The sequence below is a fragment of the Ananas comosus genome, linkage group 3 (genome assembly GCF_001540865.1).
Source record: "Ananas comosus cultivar F153 linkage group 3, ASM154086v1, whole genome shotgun sequence".
Classification (NCBI taxonomy): domain Eukaryota; kingdom Viridiplantae; phylum Streptophyta; class Magnoliopsida; order Poales; family Bromeliaceae; genus Ananas; species Ananas comosus.
Genome location: NC_033623.1, coordinates 6,349,199 through 6,375,204, shown reverse-complemented (window position 1 = coordinate 6,375,204; position 26,006 = coordinate 6,349,199). Strand labels below are relative to the sequence as shown.

The window sequence follows — 26,006 nt, the reverse complement described above, 5'->3', positions numbered from 1 at the left end:
ATAAGCCTCAGAACAACAGCTGTAAACCCGCAACTCAGCAGAAACGGGCACTTCCGGGCGCTTGGACCCACATTATGGGCACCCGAATCCTCCCGGCTACACAAGGCTTCCTCCTCGGAGTCTTTGCCAGTAGTGTGCTGCGCCCATATCCGGCTCCGGCGGGCCTCACCTACCACCAGCCACATGTAAGCGCAAACGATACTCACGAGGTGAACTTTCGGACCCACATCCGGGCGCTCGAAACATGGACCCGAATTGGCTTCCAGTTCTGCTCAGTTCTGCACTCAACTTCTGGACGACCCAAAGCCAGTTCTGGGGGCCCGAATCTTGCAAAACTCCAGTTTTGTTTATTTGAGTGCGCCGAGTCCATTTCTGCATCCATTTCGCGCAGAAACGATTCCGACTCAATCCGACACACTTCAGATGTGTTGATCAGTCACTAATACTGAAGCCAATCCTATCCAAAGCTCAGAAACACTATATAGTTTTATAAATAAAATTTTTAAAAGTGAGTAATCTTACGCTTCTTTGTTAGAAGGTATTTTTATACTAAATTTTCTATCGAATCAAATAAGTAATATAAAAATAAAAAACTACTTTTTATTTTTTTTTTATCAACCAAGCACGTTATTTTTTTTCGGCAAAATTAAACAACAGAAATTAAAATTTTTTTTCGTTAGAATTTTTTTTTTTTTTTGTTTTTCGAAACCAAACAGGCACTTATGTGTTGCTAAATTGGTGGGAAGAAGTTTAAAATTGTTCAAATAAAATTTTCGAAAAGTCATCTTGGCCAATTTGAAATTTTTGGAATTATTAAAAAAAAGAATCACCCTCCCACAGTCCCACTTCCTTCTCCCTCCCAAAACCCCGCTCGTTACTCCTCTCTCCCCTTATCCATGTCTCTTCCTCCTCACCACCCGTTCTCCTCCAAGGTTTACAAATCCATGGCGTTTCCCCTATCCTTGAGCCGAAACTTCCCCCACGCTTCTCCTCTGTCCCATTCGAAGCCCCGAGCATCCCCCGTCCTCTTTGCGGTCTCCACCCCGGAGAGGAAGGGCCGGAGGAAGAAGCAATCTTCCAAGGACGACGAATCCTCTTCTTCCTCCTCCTCCTCCTTTTCTTCATCATCGAGCGCCACGGTGTCGACGGCGGAGAAGGGGCTGAGGTTCACCTTCATGGAGGAGCTCATGGAGCGCGCCCGTAAGCGCGACTCCGCCGGCGTCACCGACGTCATCTACGACATGGTCGCCGCCGGCCTCAGCCCCGGCCCCCGCTCCTTCCACGGCCTCATCGTCTCGCAAACCCTCTCCGGCGATGAGGAGGGCGCGGTAAGCCCGTATCTTCCGTCCCGAAATTCTGAACTCGCAGCCCTTTCTTTTCGCCAGTAGCTGTTTGTTATAGTGAAGCATTTTAAAGAAACATTCTGTTCTAACATCAAACCAGAACACGCACCTGATCTGAAAATAGTAGAAATGAAAGATTTGAACATATCTTCAAAGGGTGGAAAGGAGAACAGGTATTTGTTGATATTTTTGCCCCCTTTGTTTACGCATAACTTTGGCGGCAGTATTATTCTTTTAATATATTGTAAAGCTGGAATAATAAAGGGAGACTGACAGCTAGTTACATCCATAGATTACTATTTTCCATCTTGTAAATTCTGCGTGTGACCAGGGTAAGTCACCTACGTTATTGGTTGCTTGTGTTTCTTTTCCAATTCTCAATCTGATAGTACCTGAAAAATAGAATGCATTCGTGCTGACCAACTAATATTTTTAATGCAGATGCAAACTCTCAGAAGGGAATTGAGTGCAGGCCTACGTCCGCTACACGAAACATTTGTTGCTCTGATCCGCTTGTTTGGTTCCAGAGGCCGTGCAACTAGGGGCATGGAAATTCTCGCAGCCATGGAAAAATTAAAATTTGATATCCGCAAAGCTTGGCTTGTTCTTGTTGGTACTGAAGTTATATACTTTGATGCATTTGGACCCATTTGTCTTTGTTGAACTTGACTAAGAATTTTGTCTCTCCGAACACAGAGGAGCTGGTCAGGAACCGCTATTTGGATCATGCCAATACGGTATTTCTTAAAGGATCTAAAGGTGGATTAAGAGCGACTGATGAACTTTACGATCTCCTCATTGAAGAAGACTGTAAAGCTGGAGACCATTCTAATGCTCTGACCATTGCATATGAGATGGAGGCTGCAGGAAGAATGGCCACCACATTCCACTTTAATTGTCTTCTTAGCGTACAGGTAAGGAAAGTTAGTTCATCTTTTTAAGATTACATAGTATAAAAAGTTTGTTGTTCATTTGCTTATTTTTAGCTTATGATTGCCACATATTATGTATGTATCCTGCTGGTCAGTTCATATTTTGAATAGCTTATGTAGGCAACTTGTGGAATACCAGAAATAGCATTTGCAACATTTGAGAATATGGAATATGGTGGTGAAGGTATAGAAATTATACATCTATTGTTGAATATTTGAAGTCATATCTAGGTGCTTAAACTCCATGCTTGTATATTTGCATAAATACATACTTGTTTTGCAGATTTCATGAAACCTGACACTGAAACATATAATTGGGTTATACAAGCATACACTAGAGCAGAGTCCTATGACAGGTAGAGCTACCAATTTAAATAAGAGATTTACCTTGGATTTTTTTCTCTATTTTATATTCATCTTTTGCTTTGCAGACTTATCATGGTAGGACTATGCTATACTTGAAATCATTGATTTGACATTATGTTCAAAATCTGCTACAATTCTATTCTACCTTTTGGTTTAGAGTTCCTTTGTATATTATTTGGCACATTTAAAGCTTGTTAATATAGTAATATATTGGGATCTGAGTGAATGGTATATTTATGTGGGTATTCAAACTTTTTGCCGAAAAGAATGGTGCAGCAAGGTCATGTCACCGGTATTCTCCCACATTCTCCGTATTAGTTTTTCTTTGCATTGCAGATATTCTCCTAGAATCTCCATGTTAGTTTTTCTTTTGTCAAGGCATATGTCCTTGCAAATTTATAAATTACGGATTTGTCCTTCAAAATTTTATTGCAAGTTTGGAAGATATCGATTTGTCCTTTCAAAATTTTATTGCAAGTTTGGAAGATATGTATTTATCCTTTCAAAATTTTGAATTGTAAATGATCCCTCTGAATTTTCTAAATGTTGCATAATTGTCCGTGCTGGTTGACTACCATCAGATAGTTTTCTTCTACTATTAGGACTGTTATGCTATTGAAAATATATGCGGATTTTAAGGTTTTGGGATTTAGGACTCATATAGAATGATATGAGACAGTAAACATAGACATTAAAGATTAAAGATGGAAAATGATGATCAAAGCGTTTTCTCCCTCATTTTCACTCGGATTGGTGAATTTGATAGCTCAACTGATGGAGAGGGATATATTTCAAAATTTTAAGAATTTAGAGGGTCATGTTTGCCAATTAAAACTTTTTAAGGGATAAAATTGTAATTGCACAACTTTGCAGGGATTTGTGTTCTAAATAACGGTTGCTATGGTTGCTATAGCGGCCACGATGGTTGTACTAGAGGGCAAACATTGTGTTTCACCATATTTATAATGGCAATTCTACTTAATACATAGTAGCTCTAGCAGCGCTAGCAGTTGTAGCGCATGTAGCAGCTTAGCAGCTGTAGCAATTGTAGCGCATGTAGCAGCTTAGCAGCTTTAGCAGTTGTAGCAGTTGTAGCGCACGTAGCAGCTGCTCTGGCAAGGGCCATTTTAAGCCCCAATTTTCTAAAGATTTGGGTAGGCTAGTTTTGGCTTAAAATCAAGGAAAACTTGAGAAATTGTTTGATTGTAAGAAATAAAGTACTTAAAAGGTTCTTGGGAAACTATTCAATCGTGTTATCTTAAGGACCATGTGAGAAAATTAGGGTTTTATTAGTGTGCAGAAAAAAAGCAAAATGGTGACCATGAGGGTGTTTTGGCGGCCACCAAAGATTATCAAAGGTCACCATATTAAGTAGAATTGCCATTATAAATATGGTGAAACTTGAAATGCAATACTTCTATATTTGGAATTGGTATAGTATTTCTACTATTTTCAATGTAAATACAATTAAGAATATCAATAGGAATAGATATTTAAATAAGTAGATTTGCAATTATAAATACGGTGTAACTTGAAATGCAATACTTTATGTTTGGAGATGGTACATCATTTCTACCATGTTCAATTTAAATACAATTAGGAAGACTTTTAAATAATTTATGGTGAATCTCGCTATGGGCTCATAGCGACCTCTATGGCGCCCACTTTTCGCTATCCGCTTTGATTACCTGCAAAAGATATGTGTCTACTACATGCTATTTACACCCTTGGCAGGGATATTTGGATAATTTTTTATTCTCTTCATTTCTTATATGTCTGTTGCCATATTCAACAGTTTTTTAGTAGTTTTCCTCTTTTATCCTTTTACTGTTGGCTTAGTCATATCTCTAGTTAGCAGTCATTATTGATTCTACACTGTTTCTGATCTTTTGATATTACCTCATATTCAGCATCTGTTGATAAAGCTTCTGAAACTCTATTGATCTTTGTTTTTTGTATGTTGTTTCCAAGTTATTATGTTATCTTTTCTTTCTCTGTTATTTACCATGTTAGTCTCTTTATGTATAGGGTGCAAGATGTAGCGGAATTATTGGGAATGATGGTTGAAGATCACAAGCGTCTACAACCCAATGTGAAGACTTATGCGTGAGAAAATTTTCTATTCTTTTTGCTATATTTGATTTATAATGCTGGAAAAATAGAATGTGAAGGATAAATCGTATAATTGTTTTTAGTTACCACATAAACTTTATCTCTTTCGTCCAGTTGCTACTATTACATCATTTTATGTCTTCTTCTACTAATTGCTGAAACATTTTTGGATATGAAATCTTCATTATTCAACTTTCTAGTTGGCTATTCAAGATGAAGTTTCTTCTTTTCAGTTTAAGGCAACTATTGTTACGTGTTGTGGCTTTAGCTGGCTTATTCAGCTTTTTAGTCTTTTGGTGATGAATTGATGTTTTTTTTTGGCCAAATTACAGAAAACCCCTCTGTTAAAATTCGATTTTTCACTTTTCTCTCCTGTCATTTAAAAATCTACATTTTGCCCCCTTATAAAATAAAAAATGTTCACTTCATCACCTACCGTTAGTGATCCGTTAGGGTTTCGTTATAAAATATTTTTTATACCAAAAATACCCTCCGCCCTCTGTACTATTGCTTCACTCTCCTCCGCCTCGTCGCCTCGCCCTCCTCCACTACCTCGCCCCCGCCCACATCTCCGTCCGTGCCCACAAACACCCCTCGCCCTCCTCCGCTGCCTCGCCTTCGCCCTCGTTGCCGTTGCCTACCTCTCTATCCACTCCCACCTCGATTTCCTCCCAACTGTCACCGAAATGGAGGGGCGACAGGGTTGCAGGAGGAGACGAAATAGTAAGGGGCAAAATGGTCATTTTGTCATAACAGTTCACACCGTACCCCCCTGTGAATATTTTTTATTTTATAAGGGGCCAAAANCTCTACCGTCGCCGAAATGGAGGGGCAATGGGGGTGCAGGAGGAGAAAGGGGAGCAGGTGGAGAAGAAAATGGAGAGGAGCCGCAGCCGATCGAGGCGCGAACTGTGGCCGATTGAGATGATGGACGAGCAAGATGAGGGAGGAGACGAAATAGTAAGGGGCAAAATGGTCATTTTGTCATAACAGTTCACACCGTACCCCCCTGTGAATATTTTTTATTTTATAAGGGGCCAAAAGTTTTTAAATGACAGGGGAGGAAAGTGAAAAATCGGGTTTTAACAGGAGGGTTTTATGTAATTTAGCCTATAAGATATAATAAGGCTAAACTCTTAACCTGGTTTAAATAGGTCTAGTGCTGAGTATGCTGTTTAGATGAATTAAACGTTTTTATAATTTTTCTAATTAGGTTGTTGGTGGAATGCTTTACAAAATATTGTGTTGTTAAGGAAGCAATCCGGCATTTTCGAGCCCTTAAGAGCATCCCTGGTGGGACAAAAGTTCTATACAATGAAGGAAACTTTGGTGATCCACTCTCTCTTTATCTTCGAGCGTTATGTCGGGAAGGTAAAATACTTTCACTTCCTAGGCACATATATATATATAGAGAGAGAGAGAGAGAGAGAGAGAGAGCTACTATACTCTTATAAGTACGGAAGCTTTTGTGCACACAAGTCATTTTCGATGATGTTTCTTCTGAATCGACAATTCATACCGTTAAATATGATATAGAGCATTTGAAGTATCTAGAAACCGAATTTCATAATTTCTCGAGTTTATTAATAAAGTCCGTCAAGTAAGTAGAAAATGAATGGTCAAAATTGAGCGATCTCCTAAAAATAAGGGTTAGAGTTTTCAAATTTAAGATAAGACTTATTGATCTTGATCAATATAGTAAATAAAATTTTATATAAAAATTTCAACTGATTTCGATTCTTCTATATTGTTAACTAGGAAATGCTCCATACTAACTGTTAAAAATATCAATTTTGAGGCCCTTTGATTGTAAGGTATATGATGTCAGAGAATTATGAAATTTGATTTATAGATACTTCAAATGCTCTTCTAAATTATTTTAACTTTATGGATCGTTGATTCGGAAAATCGTACTCATAAATATTATATATATAGAGAGAGTCCGGCTACTATATCATTATGAGTACGATTGCCTTCGCACTTGTAAATCACTTTTGATATTGGAGCTTCTGAATCGACGATCCATATCGTTAAAAAATGATTTAGACATTTGAAATATCTAGAAATTGAATTTCATAATTTTTTGACATCATATACCTTACTAGCAAAGGGCCTTAAAATCAACATTTTTAACTGTTCGTGTGGAGTGTTTTCGAGTTAACGGTGTAGAAGAATTGAAATCAGTTGAACTTTTAATAAAATATTCTATTCACTTCACTGTATAGATTAAGATCAATAACTCCGATCTTGAAATTAAAAATCCTATCCCCTAATTTTGGGAGATTGTTTGATTTTGATTGTTTATTTTATACTCACTTGATAGAATTTATTATAAATTCGAAAAATTCTGAAATTCAATTTCTAGATACTTTAAATGCTCTAGATCATATTTAACGGTATGAATCGTCGATTCGGAAGCTCCGTCATCGAAACGACTTATAAATACGAAGTCCTCTATACTCATCCTACTATATATATACATGCATACACACAAACATACATACATACATACATACATATATGTATGTATGTATGTATGTATGTATGTATGTATGTTTGTGTGTATGCATGTATATACATACATACATACATACATACATACTATATTTAACGGTATGAATCGTCGATTCGGAAGCTCCGTCATCGAAACGACTTATAAATACGAAGTCCTCTATACTCATCCTATGTATGTATGTATGTATGTATGTATGTTTGTGTGTATGCATGTATATATATAGTAGGATGAGTATAGAGGACTTCGTATTTATAAGTCGTTTCGATGACGGAGCTTCCGAATCGACGATTCATACCGTTAAATATGATCTAGAGCATTTAAAGTATCTAGAAATTGAATTTCAGAATTTTTCGAATTTATAATAAATTCTATCAAGTGAGTATAAAATAAACAATCAAAATCAAACAATCTCCCAAAATTAGGGGATAGGATTTTTAATTTCAAGATCGGAGTTATTGATCTTAATCTATACAGTGAAGTGAATAGAATATTTTATTAAAAGTTCAACTGATTTCAATTCTTCTACACCGTTAACTCGAAAACACTCCACACGAACAGTTAAAAATGTTGATTTTAAGGCCCTTTGCTAGTAAGGTATATGATGTCAAAAAATTATGAAATTCAATTTCTAGATATTTCAAATGTCTAAATCATTTTTTAACGATATGGATCGTCGATTCAGAAGCTCCAATATCAAAAGTGATTTACAAGTGCGAAGGCAATCGTACTCATAATGATATAGTAGCCGGACTCTCTCTATATATATAATATTTATGAGTACGATTTTCCGAATCAACGATCCATAAAGTTAAAATAATTTAGAAGAGCATTTGAAGTATCTATAAATCAAATTTCATAATTCTCTGACATCATATACCTTACAATCAAAGGGCCTCAAAATTGATATTTTTAACAGTTAGTATGGAGCATTTCCTAGTTAACAATATAGAAGAATCGAAATCAGTTGAAATTTTTATATAAAATTTTATTTACTATATTGATCAAGATCAATAAGTCTTATCTTAAATTTGAAAACTCTAACCCTTATTTTTAGGAGATCGCTCAATTTTGACCATTCATTTTCTACTTACTTGACGGACTTTATTAATAAACTCGAGAAATTATGAAATTCGGTTTCTAGATACTTCAAATGCTCTATATCATATTTAACGGTATGAATTGTCGATTCAGAAGAAACATCATCGAAAATGACTTGTGTGCACAAAAGCTTCCGTACTTATAAGAGTATAGTAGCTCTCTCTCTCTCTCTCTCTCTCTCTCTATATATATATATGTGCCTAGGAAGTGAAAGTATTTTACCTTCCCGACATAACGCTCGAAGATAAAGAGAGAGTGGATCACCAAAGTTTCCTTCATTGTATAGAACTTTTGTCCCACCAGGGATGCTCTTAAGGGCTCGAAAATGCCGGATTGCTTCCTTAACAACACAATATTTTGTAAAGCATTCCACCAACAACCTAATTAGAAAAATTATAAAAACGTTTAATTCATCTAAACAGCATACTCAGCACTAGACCCCCCCCCCCCAAAAAAAAGGCTAAATTACATAAAACCCTCCTGTTAAAACCCGATTTTTCACTTTCCTCCCGTCATTTNTCTATATATATATATATATATATATACATATACATATACATAGACCTAGGCTGAAATACTACCAATAGCACCAAGCTATTGGTGCTATTAGGTTTTCGTCCTTTGGGTGAAAAAATGTGCGGTTAGGATGATGTGGACCCCCTTAGGGTTGAGTGAGTTTTTGGTTTAATAGTATAAGCTAACGGGTGAAAATAGTCAAAGGGTTAAATCTAACGGAGGAAAACTGGATAGCACCAAACGCTTGGTGCTATCGATAGTATCCCAGCCGGACTCCATATACATATACATATACATATATATGCATATACATACATATACATATATATATATATACATATACATATACATATATATACATACATATACATACATATACATATACATATACATATATATACATAGAGCTAGTCTCCTATATTATCTATAGTACCGGAGCTCCGGTACTATATCCCGTTTTCGATATTCGGGTGTTCAAATCAACGATCCACATCGTTAAAACTGATCTAGGGTATTTAAAGTTTTTAGAAATAAAATTATATATTTTTTCGACATAATTTACTTTATGATCAAACCATTTCAAAATTGTCAATTTTCAATGGCTACTATGACGAGTTTGAAGTTTAACGGTGTAGAAGAATCTAAATTTCTTTAAATTTTGATAGAAAATATTTTAAACTATCTAGATTAAGGTTAACATTCTTGATCTTGAATTTAAAAGTCCTATGCTCAAATTTTAAAGATTATTCAATTTCCACCGTTCATTTTGACATAATTTATTTACTAAGTAAATGATGTCGAAAAAAACTAAAATTTTACTCCTAAGAACTTCATATACCCTAGATCATATTTAACAGTGTGGATCGTTAATTTGAACACCCTAAGATCGAAAACAAGACTATAGTACCAGAGCTCCGGTACTATAGATAGTATAGTAGCCTAATTCTTTATACATATATACATATACATATATATACATATATATACATATACATACATATACATATGCATATACATACATATACATATACATACATATATCTACAGATACATATGCATATACATACTTATACATACATATACATATACATACATATACATATACATATACATACATATGCATATGCATATACATATACATATACATATACATATGCATATACATACATATACATATGCATATACATATACATACATATACATACATATACATATACATACATATACATACATGTACATATACATACATATACATATACATACATATATCTACATATACATATATATACATATACATATACATACATATACATATACATATATATACATATGTATATATACATGTACATATATATACATATACATACATATACATACATACATATACATATGTATATATACATATATATGCATATACATATATATACATACATATACATACATATACATATACATACATATACATACATATACATATACATATATAGAGTAAGTCTCCTGTACTTTCGAAAGTACGGAGATCTCCGTGCTTGTAAGTTGTTTTCGATGATAGGACATCCGATTTGACGATCGGCTCCGTTAAGTATAATCTACCCTATTGGAACTATCTAGAAACCAAATTTTATAATTTTTTGATATCATTTACCAAGCGATCAAAAGGTCTCAAAAATGACTATTTTAACGGCCGATGTGGCACGTTTTTATGTTCAACGGTGTAGAAGTATCCAAATTAAAAGTACGGAGGCCTTCGTACTTTCGAAAGCATAGGAGCCTAGCTCTCTCTCTCTCTCTTCTATCTAAATTATATATATACGATATATATATATATATATATATATATACAATATATATATAGAATTTAGCCTATATACTATCTATAGTACCGGAGCTTCGTACTATAATCTTGTTTTCGATCTAATGTGTTCAAATTAACGATCCACACTGTTAAATATGATTTAGGGCATATGAAGTTCTTAGGAATAAAATTTTAGTTTTTTCCGACATCGTTTACTTAGTAAATAAATTATATCAAAATGGACGGTGGAAATTGAATAATCTTTAAAATTTGAGTATAGGACTTTTAAATTCAAGATCAAGAATGTTAACCTTAATCTAGATAGTTTAAAGTATTTTCTATCAAAATTTGAAATTAAACTCCAAACTCGTCATAGTAGCCATTGAAAATTGACAATTTTGAAATGGTTTGATCATAAAGTAAACTCTGTCGAAAAAATATAAAATTTTATTTCTAAAAACTTTAAATACCCTCGATCAGTTTTAACGGTATGGATCGTTGATTTGAACACCCTAAGATCGAAAACGAGACTATAGTACCGGAGCCCCGGTAAGATAGTATAGGAGACTAGCTCTCTCTCTCTCTCTCTATCTCTCTCTCTCTATATATATATATACACATAGATATACATACATATACATATGTATATATACATATACATACATACATATACATACATATACATACATATATATACATATACATATACATATACATACATATACATATATATACATACATATACATGAACTAGGCTGGAATACTATTATTAATAGCTACAAGCTATTGGTGCTATTAGTTTTTTAACCCTTAGATTGAAAAATGTGTGGTTAGGATGATGTGGGTCTTGGAGCTATTGGTGCTATTAGTTTTCTAACCCTTGGATTGAAAAATGTGTGGTTAGGATGATGTGGGCCTTCTAGGGTTGAGTGAGTGATTGGTTGAATAATATAATCTAATGGGTAAAAATAATTAAAGGATTAAATCTAACGGTGGAAAACTCGATAGCACCAAATCCTTGGTGCTATTGATAGTATCCCAGCTGGACTCTATATATATATATATATATATATATGTATGTATGTATGAAGTTCGACATAGAGGCCTTCGTGCTATCAAGTCGTTTTCGACGCTGGGACTTCCAAATCGACGATTGACTTTATTAAACTTGATCTGCAATAGTTGAAGTATCTAGAAAATAAATTTCGCAATTTTTCGATATTATTTACCTAATGATCAAAAGGGCTCAAAAATAGCAATAATTATTTTCTAGATACTTCAAATACGCTAGATCAAGTCTAATAGAGTTGGCCGTCGTTTCGAAAGTTTAATCATCGAAAACGGGTTAGGAGCATGTTGGCCTGTGCTCCTAATAGCACACAAGTCCTACTCTCTCTCTCTCTCTGTATATAGAAATGGGCTACTGTACTATTAATAGCACCAAGTCATTGGTGCTATTAGGTTTTTGGCCCTTGGATGAAAAAATGTACGATTAAGATGATGTGGGCTCTCTAGGGTTGAGTGAGTTATCGGTTGAATAGTATAATCTATGAAGCACGGATACTTCAAATTTCATGTCGTACCCGTATCGGATACCGATACGCGCCCGATACGTGTCCAATACGGGAATGAAGTATCCGACATTTTTAAAAGGGTTATTTGCATACATGTCCCTGCAAACATAGTGAATTGCGGAAATATCCCTGCAAAACGGAAACTCCATAAGTTGTCCCTGCAAAAGTCCTAAGTTATGCAGATATGTCCCTGCCGTCCAGATCTGTTTGAAAATTTCCGTTAACCACGGTTAAAATACTTAACCATAGTTAATTATAGTGTGAATTGACGTATTTACCCTTCTTCCTCTTCCTCCTCTTCCTCTTCCTTCTTCTTCGTCGCCGGTGAGGAGATGTGGCGGCGACGGCGGCGAACCCTCTTCCTTTTCCCCTTCCCTCTTCCTCTTTTCCCTTCTTCTTTCTTCTTCCTTTTTCCTCTTCTCTCTTCTTCGTCACCGGCGAGGGAGAAGAACCTCGTCGGGGTCGGCCTTGGAAAGGCGGGCGAGTTTCTGGACGAGAAGATCGGGGGCGTTGTTGTCGACGAGGGCGGCGACGAGGGCGTGCGCGGGGTCGTCGTGGTCGCCGAGGACGTCGGCGTCGGTGAGGTCGGTGAGGAGGGAGACGACGTCGACTGCGATGTCGGCGATGTCGTGGCCGAGGAGGCCGACGAGGGAGGGGACGGCGTTGAGGGCGACGAGCTCCGGGTAGAGCTCTGGTGCCCCGGCGTTCTTCCCTCTTCTTCGTCGCCGGCGAACCCGACCCCATGTCGCCGCCGCCGTTGTCTGCTTCAACGGTCCGAATAGGAAGAGAAAGAGAAGAGAAGAGGAAAACTTATGGAGGGATATATTTGTGAGGGTAAAATGGTCATTTTACGAATCCACTGTTAAAAAATAAACAGATCACTAACGGATGTTAACCGGAGGGACATATCTGCATAACTTAGGACTTTTGCAGGGACAACTTATGGAGTTTCCGTTTTGCAGGGATATTTCCGCAATTCACTATGTTTGCAGGGACGTGTATGCAAATAACTCTTTTTAAAATATAAAAAAATATCGGATATGGCTCGGATACGTGAGGGATACTGGAGGGACACAGCCAGGTTCTTTTTTGGTTTAAAATGATCGAAACTTAAAATTTTTTTAAAAGCTCACGTCCAAACCTATTAGAAAGAAGGAAAAGAGTGAGAAAAACATCAATCTTTGTTCAATTTGTCATTTCCTCTATCTTTTTGCTCTTGAATGGTAGAAGGCACTTCCTCTCGTTCTATCTTCACACAGTATTTACTCTCTTTCATCTAATTTGTCAATTTAGCATTAAGCGAACAAAGGCTATAGAGAATATGATTTTTTTTCCTTCTCTATTAAATTGTTAGCATATTTTTTTATTACTAATTTAATTATAGAACTAACAAAACAGATATATATATTGAATGGCAAATTATCTAATTTGTGCAACTACGTATCTATTGTTGTCATTTGATCAAGTTGGATGATAGTTGGTTTGATATTTTTTATATTATTATTTCATATGATTGATTATCTTTTTTTATGAACACATGTAGATTAATTATACGAGAGTTTAATGCATATTAAAATATATTCCTTAATATAGTCCAAATATCCTGATTGTCTCAATGTATCATTATATAAAATCAACATATATAATATAATTAAAATAATATTTTATTCAAGATATCCCGCGTATCGTATCCGTAGAAATTTTAGAATTGCCGTATCACCGTTATCCGTATCGGTGTCGTATCCGTATCCCGTATCCGTATCTCCGTACCTGATATTCGTATCGTTTCGTATCCATGTCCTGTATCCGTATCGCCGTATCCGTATCCTAGAAATTTGATCATTTCCACCCGTTAGATTATATACTATTAACAACAATCCACTCAACCCTAGGGGACCATATCATCCTAATCGCACATCCTTTCATCCAACGTCGAAAAACTCAATAGTACCAAGGGCTTGGTACTATTGATAGTTATAGTAGGATAATTCTATATATATATATATATATATATATATATATATATATAGAGTTGAGCTAGAATACTATCGGTAGCAAACGGGCTCCGTTGCCATCAATTTGTTTTCGATGATGGAGTCTCCAAATCGACGATCGGCACCGTTGAACATGATCTATACCACTTGAAGTATCTAGAAATCAAATTTCAAATCTTTTCGACATCATTGACCTAATGATCAAAGGATTTCAAAATTTGTAATTTTAATGGTCGATATGAGATGTTTTCTCGTTTAACGGTGTAAAGCTATCCAAATCAATTGAATTTTGGTTAGAAAATTCTTTAAACTATTTAGAACAAGATCTATACTCTCGATCTTGATTACAAAATTCCTATTATCACTCTTTAGAGGATATTCATTTTCAGCCGTTCATTTTTACGCCCACTTGATGGACAAGATAACAATATCGGAAAAGCATGAAATTTGATTTCTAAATACTCCAAGTGGTATAGATCATTTTCAACGGTACCGATCGGCGATTTGGAGGCTCCATCATCGAAAACAAATGGGTGGCAACGGAGCCTGTTTGCTACCGATAGTATTCTAGCTCAACTCATATATATATATATATATATATATATACATACATACACTGAGGTCTTCATGGTACTTCATTGTCGATGATAGGGCATCCGAATCAACTATCCACATTGTTAAACATTATTTTGAATATTTGAACTTTATGGACTCAACATTTAGGATTTTTCGACGTTGTGTACCTAATGATCAAATTTTTTGAAAATTTCAATTTTTAATGCTGATATAAGGCATTTGTTGTTTAAAAGATGTAGAAGAATACAAATTAGGTTTCTTCTTTTTTATATATCTTATATATTTTTATTTTTTGTTATATCCAAATCTAGATCAACATAATTTACTTTACATGGAAGAGCCTCATCCTCTATTTTTATCAGGATATTCAATCGCACTGTTCATTTTGTGACCAACTGATGCAATAAAAGATAATGTTAGAAGATCGTAAAATTTGGTTCCTTGAAACTTCATTTTGTTCATATTTAACAGTTTCGATTGTCGATTTGAATGCGTTATCCTAGAATGTAGTAATAGTATGAAGATCTTGGTGATATCGATAGTATTCTAGGCTTCTAGCTCAACTCTTTATATTGTAGATGAAGTTGTTTCTGATGTTGCGCCTAGCAACATAGTTGTACATCTAAAATAAATGAAGTTATTGAAGGTGCTTTATAATATTTTTATAGCTATATTTGATTGATTGTTAAATGCAACTCATTGTAAGTCTTCTCAACGTTCTTGTATTCATTGAGAAAAATTACTTATCCCTTTTCTTTATGTCTTACGCTTTTGATGCAAAGAACTATCAGTCTGTTATTAATTTTATAGCATCATTGAGAAATATTTGCTACTTTGTGAAATGATCCATCATAATTTGTCAGAGTTGCCTTTTTGGGTTATGTTAATGGTTTGTGTTGTTGTGAATTAGAACTTCTCTGAGCAAGTTATTTTTATAATCAGGAAGAGCTGTTGAGTTGCTTGAAGCTTTGGAAGCAATGGCTAAAGATAATCAACATATTGTACGAAGAGCAATGATGTTGAGCAGGAAATATCGCACGCTAGTGAGCTCCTGGATAGAACCTTTACAAGAAGAAGCTGATGTTGGATTCGAAATTGATTATGTTGCAAGGTTTGCTTTATTATCAGAAAAATTTTGTTTGTATGCTGATTTAACTTGATTCCTTTTCTCCATGGTGAAGTTGAATTTATTTTTTTTTGCATGGCTGCTGTTTTCATTTATCTTGTACTGAAATATATATATATATATATATATATATATATATATATATATGTTAGATTGGCTACTATACTAATCATAGTACCGGAACTCCGGAACTATAGTCTTGCTTCGAAGTGTTCAAAACGATCCACACCGTTAAATAGACTAGGTATTAAAGTTTAGAATGAAAATTTAGTTTTTTGTCGACATCGTTACTTAGTATATAAATTATGTCAAAATGGTACGGTTTTAGAAATTGTGAATAATCTTTAAAATTTAGTACTAGGACTTTTAAATTACAGATCAAGAATGGTTAACCTTAATTAGATAGTTTAAAGTATTTTCTATTAAATTTGAGAAATTTAGTTCTTCACTGCCGATTAAACTCTAAACTCGCCATAGTAGCCATTGAAAGTTGACAATTTTGAAATTGTTGATCATAAGTAAAACCACGCAAAAAAATATAAAATCTATTTCTAAAACTTTAAATACCTAGATCGTTAACGGTGTAGATCGGTTGATTGAATTACCCCTAAGATTCGAAACGAGACTAGTACTGGGCCCCGGTACTATAGATAGTTATAGGAGACTAGCTCTCTCTCTCTTCTCTCTCTCTCTCTCTCATATCTACTTATCTATATATATATATATATATATATATATATAATCACCGACTACAAAAGAATTATTGGCCATAAGGACTGATAGAAAGTCAATATGATGCCGCTTCTCAGTTTCAAGGTTTATGGAAGCCGTCTTCGAATAAAAATCCGACGTCGGTTTCCAAATCGACAGTGGTTCGTAGAAAGAAGTTTGCTGCCTCATCCTTTCCCGGGATCCTTTCGTATGGTGAGTGTGAATTCTTATCAAGTCGGAATCTGAATAGGCGCTGTCACTCTCTGTAGCGTTAGCATCCTCTTCGCTCAGTGTAGCAACCGCACCCCTCACCTTCCCTTTCCGAAACCCCTTTGAATCGCACCTGTGAACACTTGAAAGCAAAAGCCAGTCAGCCAGCGGGGAAAGGAGATTATATATATATATATATATAGTATATATTTAATAGAGTCCGGCTACTATGCTATGGCAGCACTGGGAGCGCTCCGTGCTTACAAGTTGTTTGATGTGCGGGTCCAAACAGACGATCAGGTTCCGGGGGGGCTTAGACTTGATTCTACACTATTGAAAGGAATTTGGAAACTATAATTTAGATTTATTTTCACATTCATTCTGACTTAGTGATCAAAGAGATTCTCAAAATTGACATTATTAAGGCGAGTGCGTGTGTTTCGTGAGTTTAACGGTTGTAAAACAATCTAAATGTGATGAAAATTCTTATAGAAAATTCTTTTCACTATTCTAGAAGTAGATCCATGCTATATCTAATCTTGAATTTAAATTTTTTATCATCATTTTTCATAAGATTTTTTTTTAGTCGCTTCAATTTTAGACTACTTGTTTGATTAGGTAATGATATTGAAAATTATTGAAATTTTAGTTTCTAAATCTTCAATAGTGTAATCAAATCTTAACGGAGCTGATCAGTATATTCATTTGAATTTAAATCTTTATTCATCATTTTTCATGAGATTTTTATTTTTTAGCCATCCAATTTTAGACTACTCTGTTATGATTAGGTAAATGATATCGAAAAATTATGAATTTAGTTTCATAAATACTTTTCAATTAGTGTAGCATCAATTTCTTTAACGGAGCCGATCGTTGATTTGGAAGCCGCCAGCATCATCGAAAACAACTGGTAGCACGGAGCGCTCCGTGCTTATCGATAGTTAATAGTAGCCTAGTTCTATATATTATATATTATATATATATATATATATATATAGAACTATATATATATATATAGAACTAGGCTGGAATACTATCAATAGCACCAAGCTAGTGGTGCTGTTAGTTTTTTAGCCCTTGGATTGAGAAATGTGCGGTTAGGATGATGTGGGCCCCTTAGGGTTGAGTGAGTGGTTGGTTGAACAGTATAATCTAACGGGTAAAACTAATCAAAGGGTTAAATCTAATGGTGGAAAACTCGATAGCACCAAGTCCTTGGTGCTATCGATAGCATCCCAGCCGGACTCTCTCTCTCTCTCTCTCTCTCTCTCTCTCTATATATATATATATATATATATATATATATATTGCTGTTGTGCTCCTAAGTTGTGGTAACATCTGGGGAGCCATCTAAACGTTCTTGTCTTTGTTAATATCTGCATATTGATTAACTATACGTGTAGATAATAGGTTAACTAGAATCTGTTAATTTCTGCAGAAGATTTTTTTGCAAAACTTTTATTGTTTTTCCCTCATAGTCGGTACTTAAGACTGCACTGGTGTTTAATTGCTGATGATTCCTTCTAATTCTAGTTTTTGTGCAAGATATTACTTCTGTTGGTCTATATAGAAAACATTGTTCACACAGTAGACAGCTCTAATATAAGAGATCCAAGTGTTAGCATTCAAAGAAATGGTTACTATACTAGTATTTATTTATTTATTTATTTTGCTTTGATAGATATCCCTACAAGTATGAGTTGTGCAAATACCACTATAAAGTTGATATTTGCATGCCTGCCCCTGAAAACTTATTTATCGGTGTGCACGTGCCTCTGTGGGGGTATGCAGGCAAAATCTGTATTGGAATATATACCCCTAGCAAGAATGTGAATGCTAATACAAATGGTTTTCAGGAACATGCATGCAAATAACATGCAGCGGCACTTGTGCAATTTTGCATATTTGGAGGGGAATGTAAGTCCTGTTATTGTTGTCAAGTAGAATTTGTCGAGATGGTTGTAGCACTTGCATTACTTTGTTAGAGTCTGGCTTTAATTGCAACATAAGGGAGCTTGTCTTTATGAAGTTTGTCAAGTTTTAGTTGTTTGAACATCATCACATTGTTACTTATTACTCTTTTCTGTTGCTAATCAGAGAATAAGGTTGCATCATAGATATCCGTTGTTATATTTATATTTGGTATATCTTCTCTTCTTTTGCTTACAACTTTTACGTCGTATGTATTATGACATATTTTAGGTATATAGCGGAGGGAGGTCTTACAGGAGAGCGCAAGCGGTGGGTGCCGCGCAGGGGGAAAACTCCTTTGGATCCGGATGCCCTGGGGTTTGCTTATTCCAATCCTGTGGAAACATCTTTCAAACGGCTCTGTTTAGAGGAATGGAGGATCTATCATCGTAAACTCCTGAAAACTTTAAGGAATGAGGGGCCTGCAATTTTAGGCGATGTTTCTGAAGCCGATGTTCTTAGAGTAGAGGAGCGTTTGAAAAAGATTATCAAAGGGCCAGATCAGAATGTGTTGAAACCAAAGGCTGCCAGTAAAATGGTAGTATCAGAATTAAAGGAGGAGCTAGAAGCACAAGACTTACCTACAGATGGAACTAGACAAGTACTTTATCAGAGAGTACAAAAAGCAAGAAGAATTAACCGTTCACGTGGCCGGCCACTTTGGGTTCCTCCAGTGGAAGAGGAGGAAGAAGAGGTATGTTCTGCTTATTTGTGTACTCCTGGTTCTGAGTTCAGTTGGTAACATAGCATGATCAAGGTTAATTACAATCAGTTGCTAAAGTTTGACTCTGATTTCAATTTTGCCTTTTGCTTCAATTTTAACTAAGTCCATCAAGTTTGTCCTTCCTAACAAGTAGATCTTTCTGTGAAATTAAAATTCTGAGGGTGAAATTGAAATCGTGGTTAAACTTCATGGACTAAGTTGATAAAATTGAGGCCCGTCAATACGAAATCAAAATTGAGATTGAGCCTTGGAGGCTAAGTACTTAAAATTGCAAATATGAGGACGAATGGAAATCGTGATCAAACTCCATGGCTGAATTTGTAATGCCCCACATTAAGAGGTGCTGCTAATTTAGTAATTCTGCGAACACTGTTGTCTTGAGAAGTCCTAGTATGTCTTAGTTGACACCTGCTAACTATTGCAGGTTCTGAACTGAGTCTCTCTATATTTTTTTCTTTGTTGTTCTATTTGTAGGTTGATGAAGAGTTAGATGAACTAATATTTCGAATTAAGCTCGAAGATGGGAACACAGAGTTTTGGAAAAGCCGTTTTATGGGTGAAACTTTAAATATTCAGGATAGGACCATTGATGCGGGCGATCCAGATATTCCTGATATGTTGGATGATGATGTGGTAGAGGATGTGGCAAAAGAAGCAGAGGAAGATGAGGCAGATGAGGAGGAAGAAGTTGTGGAACAAACAGAAAGTCAAGTTGAAGTTGGTGATATTAGTAAGGACAAAGAAGTTGAGCGAGCTAAGCCTCTTCAAATGATTGCCATACAACTATTGAAGGATTCAGAGGAAACAAATACTACAAAAAAATCACAGAGGGCTGCTCGGGCATCTGTCGAGGTCTATGATTACTAACTACACGCGACACTTCTAACTTTTATATGATCATTTTATGTTTGTTTTAACATGCATTGGTAATACGGATTGGAAACAAAATATATTTTATGTATTATACGAGAATAACTTGGATTTCATTTTCAGAATGCAGATCAAAATATCGTCTTAGAAATACATTAAGGGTTAAAAGAAGTGTACAAAATATGTACAATTGCTAATTCATGTAGGCCCTGTTTGGATGCGTGAACAAAGCTTGTTCAGCATATCTTCTTAACACAAAAGCTTGTATTTATTTGGTAGATGAGAAGTGTGATCTATGTCTAGCATGGCATGCCATATTCAGGCCTCAAAATCATTTTATGAGAATAAGTGTGACGCCCCAACTTCCCAGGGGGTCACCCATCCTAGAATTACTCCCCTTCTAGCACGCTTAACTCTCTTAACCTCTTAGGCCTAGTCACCACCCAAAATGCTTAAGCAGGGTTAAGAGTTTTAGCTCTATTATATTTTATATATAGGACTATATGGGGTCTCACAGTCACCCCTCCTTTAAGCCTTGACGTTCTCGTCAGGCTCAGATTCACAAGTACCAAGAGATGTGAGACTTGTCTCGCTGGTCTTGTCATTTCGACCCTAGCTTAGCCGAAATTCATCTCACACTTCCGGCTGGTAATTGGCTCTGATACCAATTGTGACGCCCCAACTTCCCAAGGAGTCACCAATTCTAGGACTACTCCCATCCTAGCACGCTTAACTCTCTTAATCTCTTGGACCTAGCCACCATCCAAAATGTTTAAGCCGGGTTAATAGGTCTAGCCGTATGCCGTATTATATCTTATATATGGGACTATATGGGGTCTCACAATAAGATATATCGCTTCATAAGTAAAATATGCTATCCTACCAAATTATCGATGCTAAGTAAAATATGCTATACTACCAAATTATCGATGCTAAGTCCTTTCAAAGTCAAAAAAAAAATAAAACTCCTAGCTTCCAAAGTCCTTTCAAAGTCAAAATTAAAACTCCTAGCTTCCAATCACAATAGAAAATCCTTGTACCGGACAAGTTATCACTTGATAACTTATTCCACATCTAAACAAGACCTTAATAACCGAAAGGTCCTATGAAAGTTTGGCCAAAGTATTTAAATATAAATAAGAGCAATTATATTAGATTATGACAGAATGATTTCTGTCCCTGTTAATAACCTACTTTTCTACAATGCTTTAGCATATTGTTTCTAGAAAATTTCTATAGTTTTATATGTTTAATGAGGTAAAACTGTGTTTTATATGGATCAAATTACATAGCTTGTGTACAAAATGTGCGTAATATGTTTTTTACAATGAATAAAAATAGAAACATGAAGTTCAATCCTTTGGAATAGTATGAAAATGGAAACTATTATTCATATGTGTATATGTGCATGAATAATCTCAGAATTATTAGTGAAGACTAAAACAGATAACATACTTGATGTCGAATTTGTCCATAATTACTACTGGGGGAAAAAATTGTTAATGCACAGCTTTCTTTCTTCCCCTTAATATGCTTGGAAGTCGACTGATATGAAACGCCTTTTCCTAATGCTAATCCTGTAGAACAATCTGCTTTTTGTTTATAGACAGGCCTCTACACAAAGCCACACCTTTGGCCTTGTATCTGATTGCTGCATTTGCCCATGTAAGTTCATTCATTTAGAAGAGAAAAAGTATTCCTTGGGAGGATTTTCAGGGGTTTTGGGTGACTAAGGTGCGAAGGGTGACATACTAGTGTTGACAAATCCAGTGGATGGAGGTTCCTTGCTCCCTGGAGTTGAAGATTTCATTCACAGTGTTTCGATCAATCACTTACTGATTCTTGAAAACAGACATATTTATGTTATAAACTTCACCAGAGAATGGTCATTAAATATTTGTAATGAATTCAGTTATAGTTGGCTAGCTACACTTACATGTTGTAGTTGTCACAACTCACAAATCATCGAGTTAACGGAGAGGTGGTCTCGACAAAGAGTTACTATAATATTAGACTTGTCACAAATTTTTATTTTATTCCTCCACGATGACTAAGAGTATCTTTGAATTATTTCTTGCTTTCTTGTTTTTTGTCCTTTGTCTTTTCGTAGGTAATCCATGATGTTAAGCTTCTGTTATACTTGAAGAAAAATACTATTAATGTAGGATGATGATGATGAAGATTGGTTCCCAGAGGATGTCCATGAAGCATTTAAGGTCATGCGAGAGAGAAAGATTTTCGACATACAAGATATGTTTACCATTGCGGACGCTTGGGGGTGGACATGGGAGAGGGACTTGAAGAATAAAATGCCTCGGAAATGGTCACAAGAATGGGAGGTTGAGTTAGCAATCAAAATCATGCACAAGGCATGTTTCTGTTCCTGTTTAGTCTCTTTCAAGGAATACAAGTTTGGTCCCCACACTTGATCCTGATTTCAACTTAGTCCTCATAACAATGTAGTCCCTAAAGTTTGTTCTGAAAAACAATTATGCCCTTTTATTTTATTGTCTAAGTAGTGCCTTGGAGCACTATCATTAGATTTTGGTTTGGTAAAATTGAACTTCTGAGGACTAAGTTGACTTGAAAATCAAACTTCAGTAGTGGAATGGAATCAAGGTAAAACTCTGGGGTCAAGTTAAACTCTGAGGATGAAATAGAAGTTGGGGTTAAATCTTCAACAACCCTAAAGTGTTACAATTGAGGCTCCACGCTGCAACCGAAACCAGAGTTGGTTGGAGTTAAACTTCAGTGACAAGTTTGTTCTGAACCCATTCAATAGTATCCTTTAATTTGTGGTTCAAAACTCGTATAGGTTTCTATTTTAGTTCTTTACCAAAAATTAATGTTTCAGCGGTTTCAAGGTTCCTGTTGTGAATATCTGTTAAAGGTTTTCAAATTTTCGAAAAGCATTGGTATGTCATAATTAAGCTTAATTTTCCAGAAATTTGATATATCATAGTGGTAAAAGTAAAAGCTACTTTTAATTCTCATCTATTAAGGGCAATCATTTGATTGTGTAAAGATTGATAGCATTACACAATTAGTTCCTATAAGATAGCTTTGGTTCGTTTAGTCGTTTAGATCCACATTATAGAATTAATCTGCGTTGGAACCGGATCAAAGTGTCTCACTTTGGTTTAGTTTTGGCCAGTAGTTTGGATTGGCACCCACATAAATCGAAACTTTATACTAAGATTTTTGAGTTTCGGTTTACGAAGTTTGGTTTAAGCTCCGAACCATGTTTGTTCAGCATGTTTCTTCATGTTATTCTGCATGTTTCTCATGTTATTCTGCAGAAGGGATATGTTTGGTTCTGAATGGAAATATCTGAACAGCAATGCTCGGTCAACTTTCAGGTGATAGAATTGGGTGGGATGCCAACCATTGGAGACTGTGCCATGATTCTGCGTGCTGCCATAAGGGCGCCTCTTCCTTCAACTTTCCTAACAATATTGCAGACAACACACAGTCTTGGTTATGTTTTTGGAAGGTAACAGAAATTTATATATCTACGTCTTTTTTGTCGTATTAGTTTGTTTAGAGGTTGTTTGATACCTGTTGTCCCTAGTGGCCATTTGGCCTAGCTTCTGCTTCTGCTTTGAGCCATAATCACTTTCAGTAGAGCATTTGGCAGTCAGAAAAGTTTGGAGCTTGCTTGTTAAAGTAGAAATGAGATATTGACGCGAAAAGCAATGGCTCAAATATGGCTTCTGCTTCTCCTCTGGCTGGAAGTTGTTGGGGGATGCAAATGTCGTGCTTCTAACAGAAGTGTGCACAAACGGCACTTTCAAATAGCATGGCACCCTGCAGCCAGGCCAAATAGGCTCTTATGAGCTCTGACAATTTTCTTGTCTAATGATTTATAGAGATGGAACATTTGTTTGAACAAAACTAGTCTGTAGGAATCATATCCTACTGAGTTGCTTCGATTCATATCCTACTGAGTTGTTTTGATTACTGATACATCACTCGAACATTATGTTTGTGATTTGATTTGGATTGGCTTTTTCTTTTCCCCTTTGTCTTATGATGGATTCAGCCCATTATATGATGAAGTCATCATCCTGTGCCTCGATCTTGGGGAAGTTGATGCGGCTATTGCAATAGTTGCAGATATGGAGACTAGCGGAATCAAAGTTGCAGACCAAACCCTAGACAAGGTGCTTTCTGCTAGACAATCTGTTGATTCTCCAACAGACGAGTCATCTATTATGGAGTGAGTCATTCTTATGGTGACAATTATCAAGCCTTACTAAAGTTTGAGAACGAATGATATATTGCTATTAAATTGAAGCTCAATGTGGAGTTTTGTCAAGAAGCTGCATGCAAATTTTGGAACTCTAGAGAGGGAAAAAATGCAGTGAGTTCGTCAGATTGGTTTAATCAATCCGTCTGGTCATTCGTTCATGTGTAAATGGACCCTTTTTCTTGTTTTATTTTGAAGGGTCATGTTGCTGTATACTAAGAAAAACAAGTCATTTCTTACAATTGTTTCAAGTGAGAATGTATATTATGGAAGGAAAATGGGCTTTTTTTGCATTTAGCCTCTTGAGAAATTTTTATTTTAAAAATAGCCCTCTCAACATTTAATTTGCAAAAATGGCCCTGATCCTGCCATGCAAGCGCCATGTTAGCGCCACGCGGGCAGGGCTGGGGCCAGTGTGTTAAGTTGAACACGATGAACCATTCACCGTGTTTGAACACGATGAACCATTCACCGTGTTTGAACACGGTGAATTGTTCACCGTGTCTAAACACGGTGAACTGTTCACCGTGTCCAATGTGTTATTCATAGACTTGGACCCGCAACAAGTAAGCAGAGGGAGACCGGGTAATACATGAGACACGGGGAGCCATTCATCGTGTATTATTACACGGTGAATGGTTCCCCGTGTCTAAACACGGTGAATTGTTCATCGTGTTTGAACATGGTGAATGGTTCACCATGTTTAATACAACTACTAGGACTCAGAAAATATTTTAGCGTAAAAAATCACAGAATACAACATTACAACGCAACAACAAATTCAATACAATAATAGCAGTAATTCAACATTAACAATACAGCAACAAATCCAACAGAATATCAATAAAGCATAAATACTAGATCATCACAATAGAATATCAATAAAGCATCAATATGAGATCATCACAACAGAATATCAAAAATTAAAGCAAGTTTTTCAATAATATAGAAATATAATATCATGTTCTCCTCCTAGTCCCTCGACAACGTCGCCTACCACGTCCGCGACCACGATCAACACCATGCTCATCAAAAGGCTTTAAGACCTCCAACTGGTCGAGATGCTCGATAGAAGCACCCTTAATAACCAGTTGAGTGTCCTGCGTCCCGATCACCCGTCCGATCTCGTGCTCAATCATAGCAGGTGTCGGTAGTATGTCTGGCCGTGGAGAAGCTGAAGAGGAGGGCTGATCTGTTTGGAGAGATTGCATCTGTCGTCGGCGCCTATGATAAATAATATCAACTGGCCGAGGTGGATCCTCTGGTACTGGTGTCGATGCCGTGTCCATAACATAAGGTGGCTCCTCTATCGGTGATGATGGTC

At 35.9% G+C, this 26,006-nt stretch overlaps 1 protein-coding gene across 1 annotated transcript; it reads left to right on the top strand.

The window, feature by feature from the left end:
- On the top strand, positions 841 to 24,979 carry LOC109707616. Its single transcript, XM_020229022.1, has 13 exons — positions 841 to 1,328; positions 1,785 to 1,956; positions 2,040 to 2,257; positions 2,396 to 2,459; positions 2,559 to 2,631; positions 4,670 to 4,747; positions 5,967 to 6,124; positions 15,764 to 15,932; positions 19,071 to 19,533; positions 20,038 to 20,415; positions 22,599 to 22,802; positions 23,793 to 23,926; positions 24,476 to 24,979. The coding sequence occupies exons 1-13, from the start codon at positions 897 to 899 to the stop codon at positions 24,654 to 24,656; spliced, it is 2,724 nt and encodes a 907-aa protein (XP_020084611.1). The 5' UTR covers positions 841 to 896; the 3' UTR covers positions 24,657 to 24,979.

Bases quoted from the DNA above. Each gene is read 5' to 3' on its own strand.
- LOC109707616 (XM_020229022.1), top strand. From the start codon at position 897: ATGTCTCTTCCTCCTCACCACCCGTTCTCCTCCAAGGTTTACAAATCC. The intron at 1,957-2,039 runs GTACTGAAGTTA...CTCCGAACACAG, and splicing joins AGCTTGGCTTGTTCTTGTTG to AGGAGCTGGTCAGGAACCGC. The intron at 6,125-15,763 runs GTAAAATACTTT...TTTTATAATCAG, and splicing joins TCGAGCGTTATGTCGGGAAG to GAAGAGCTGTTGAGTTGCTT.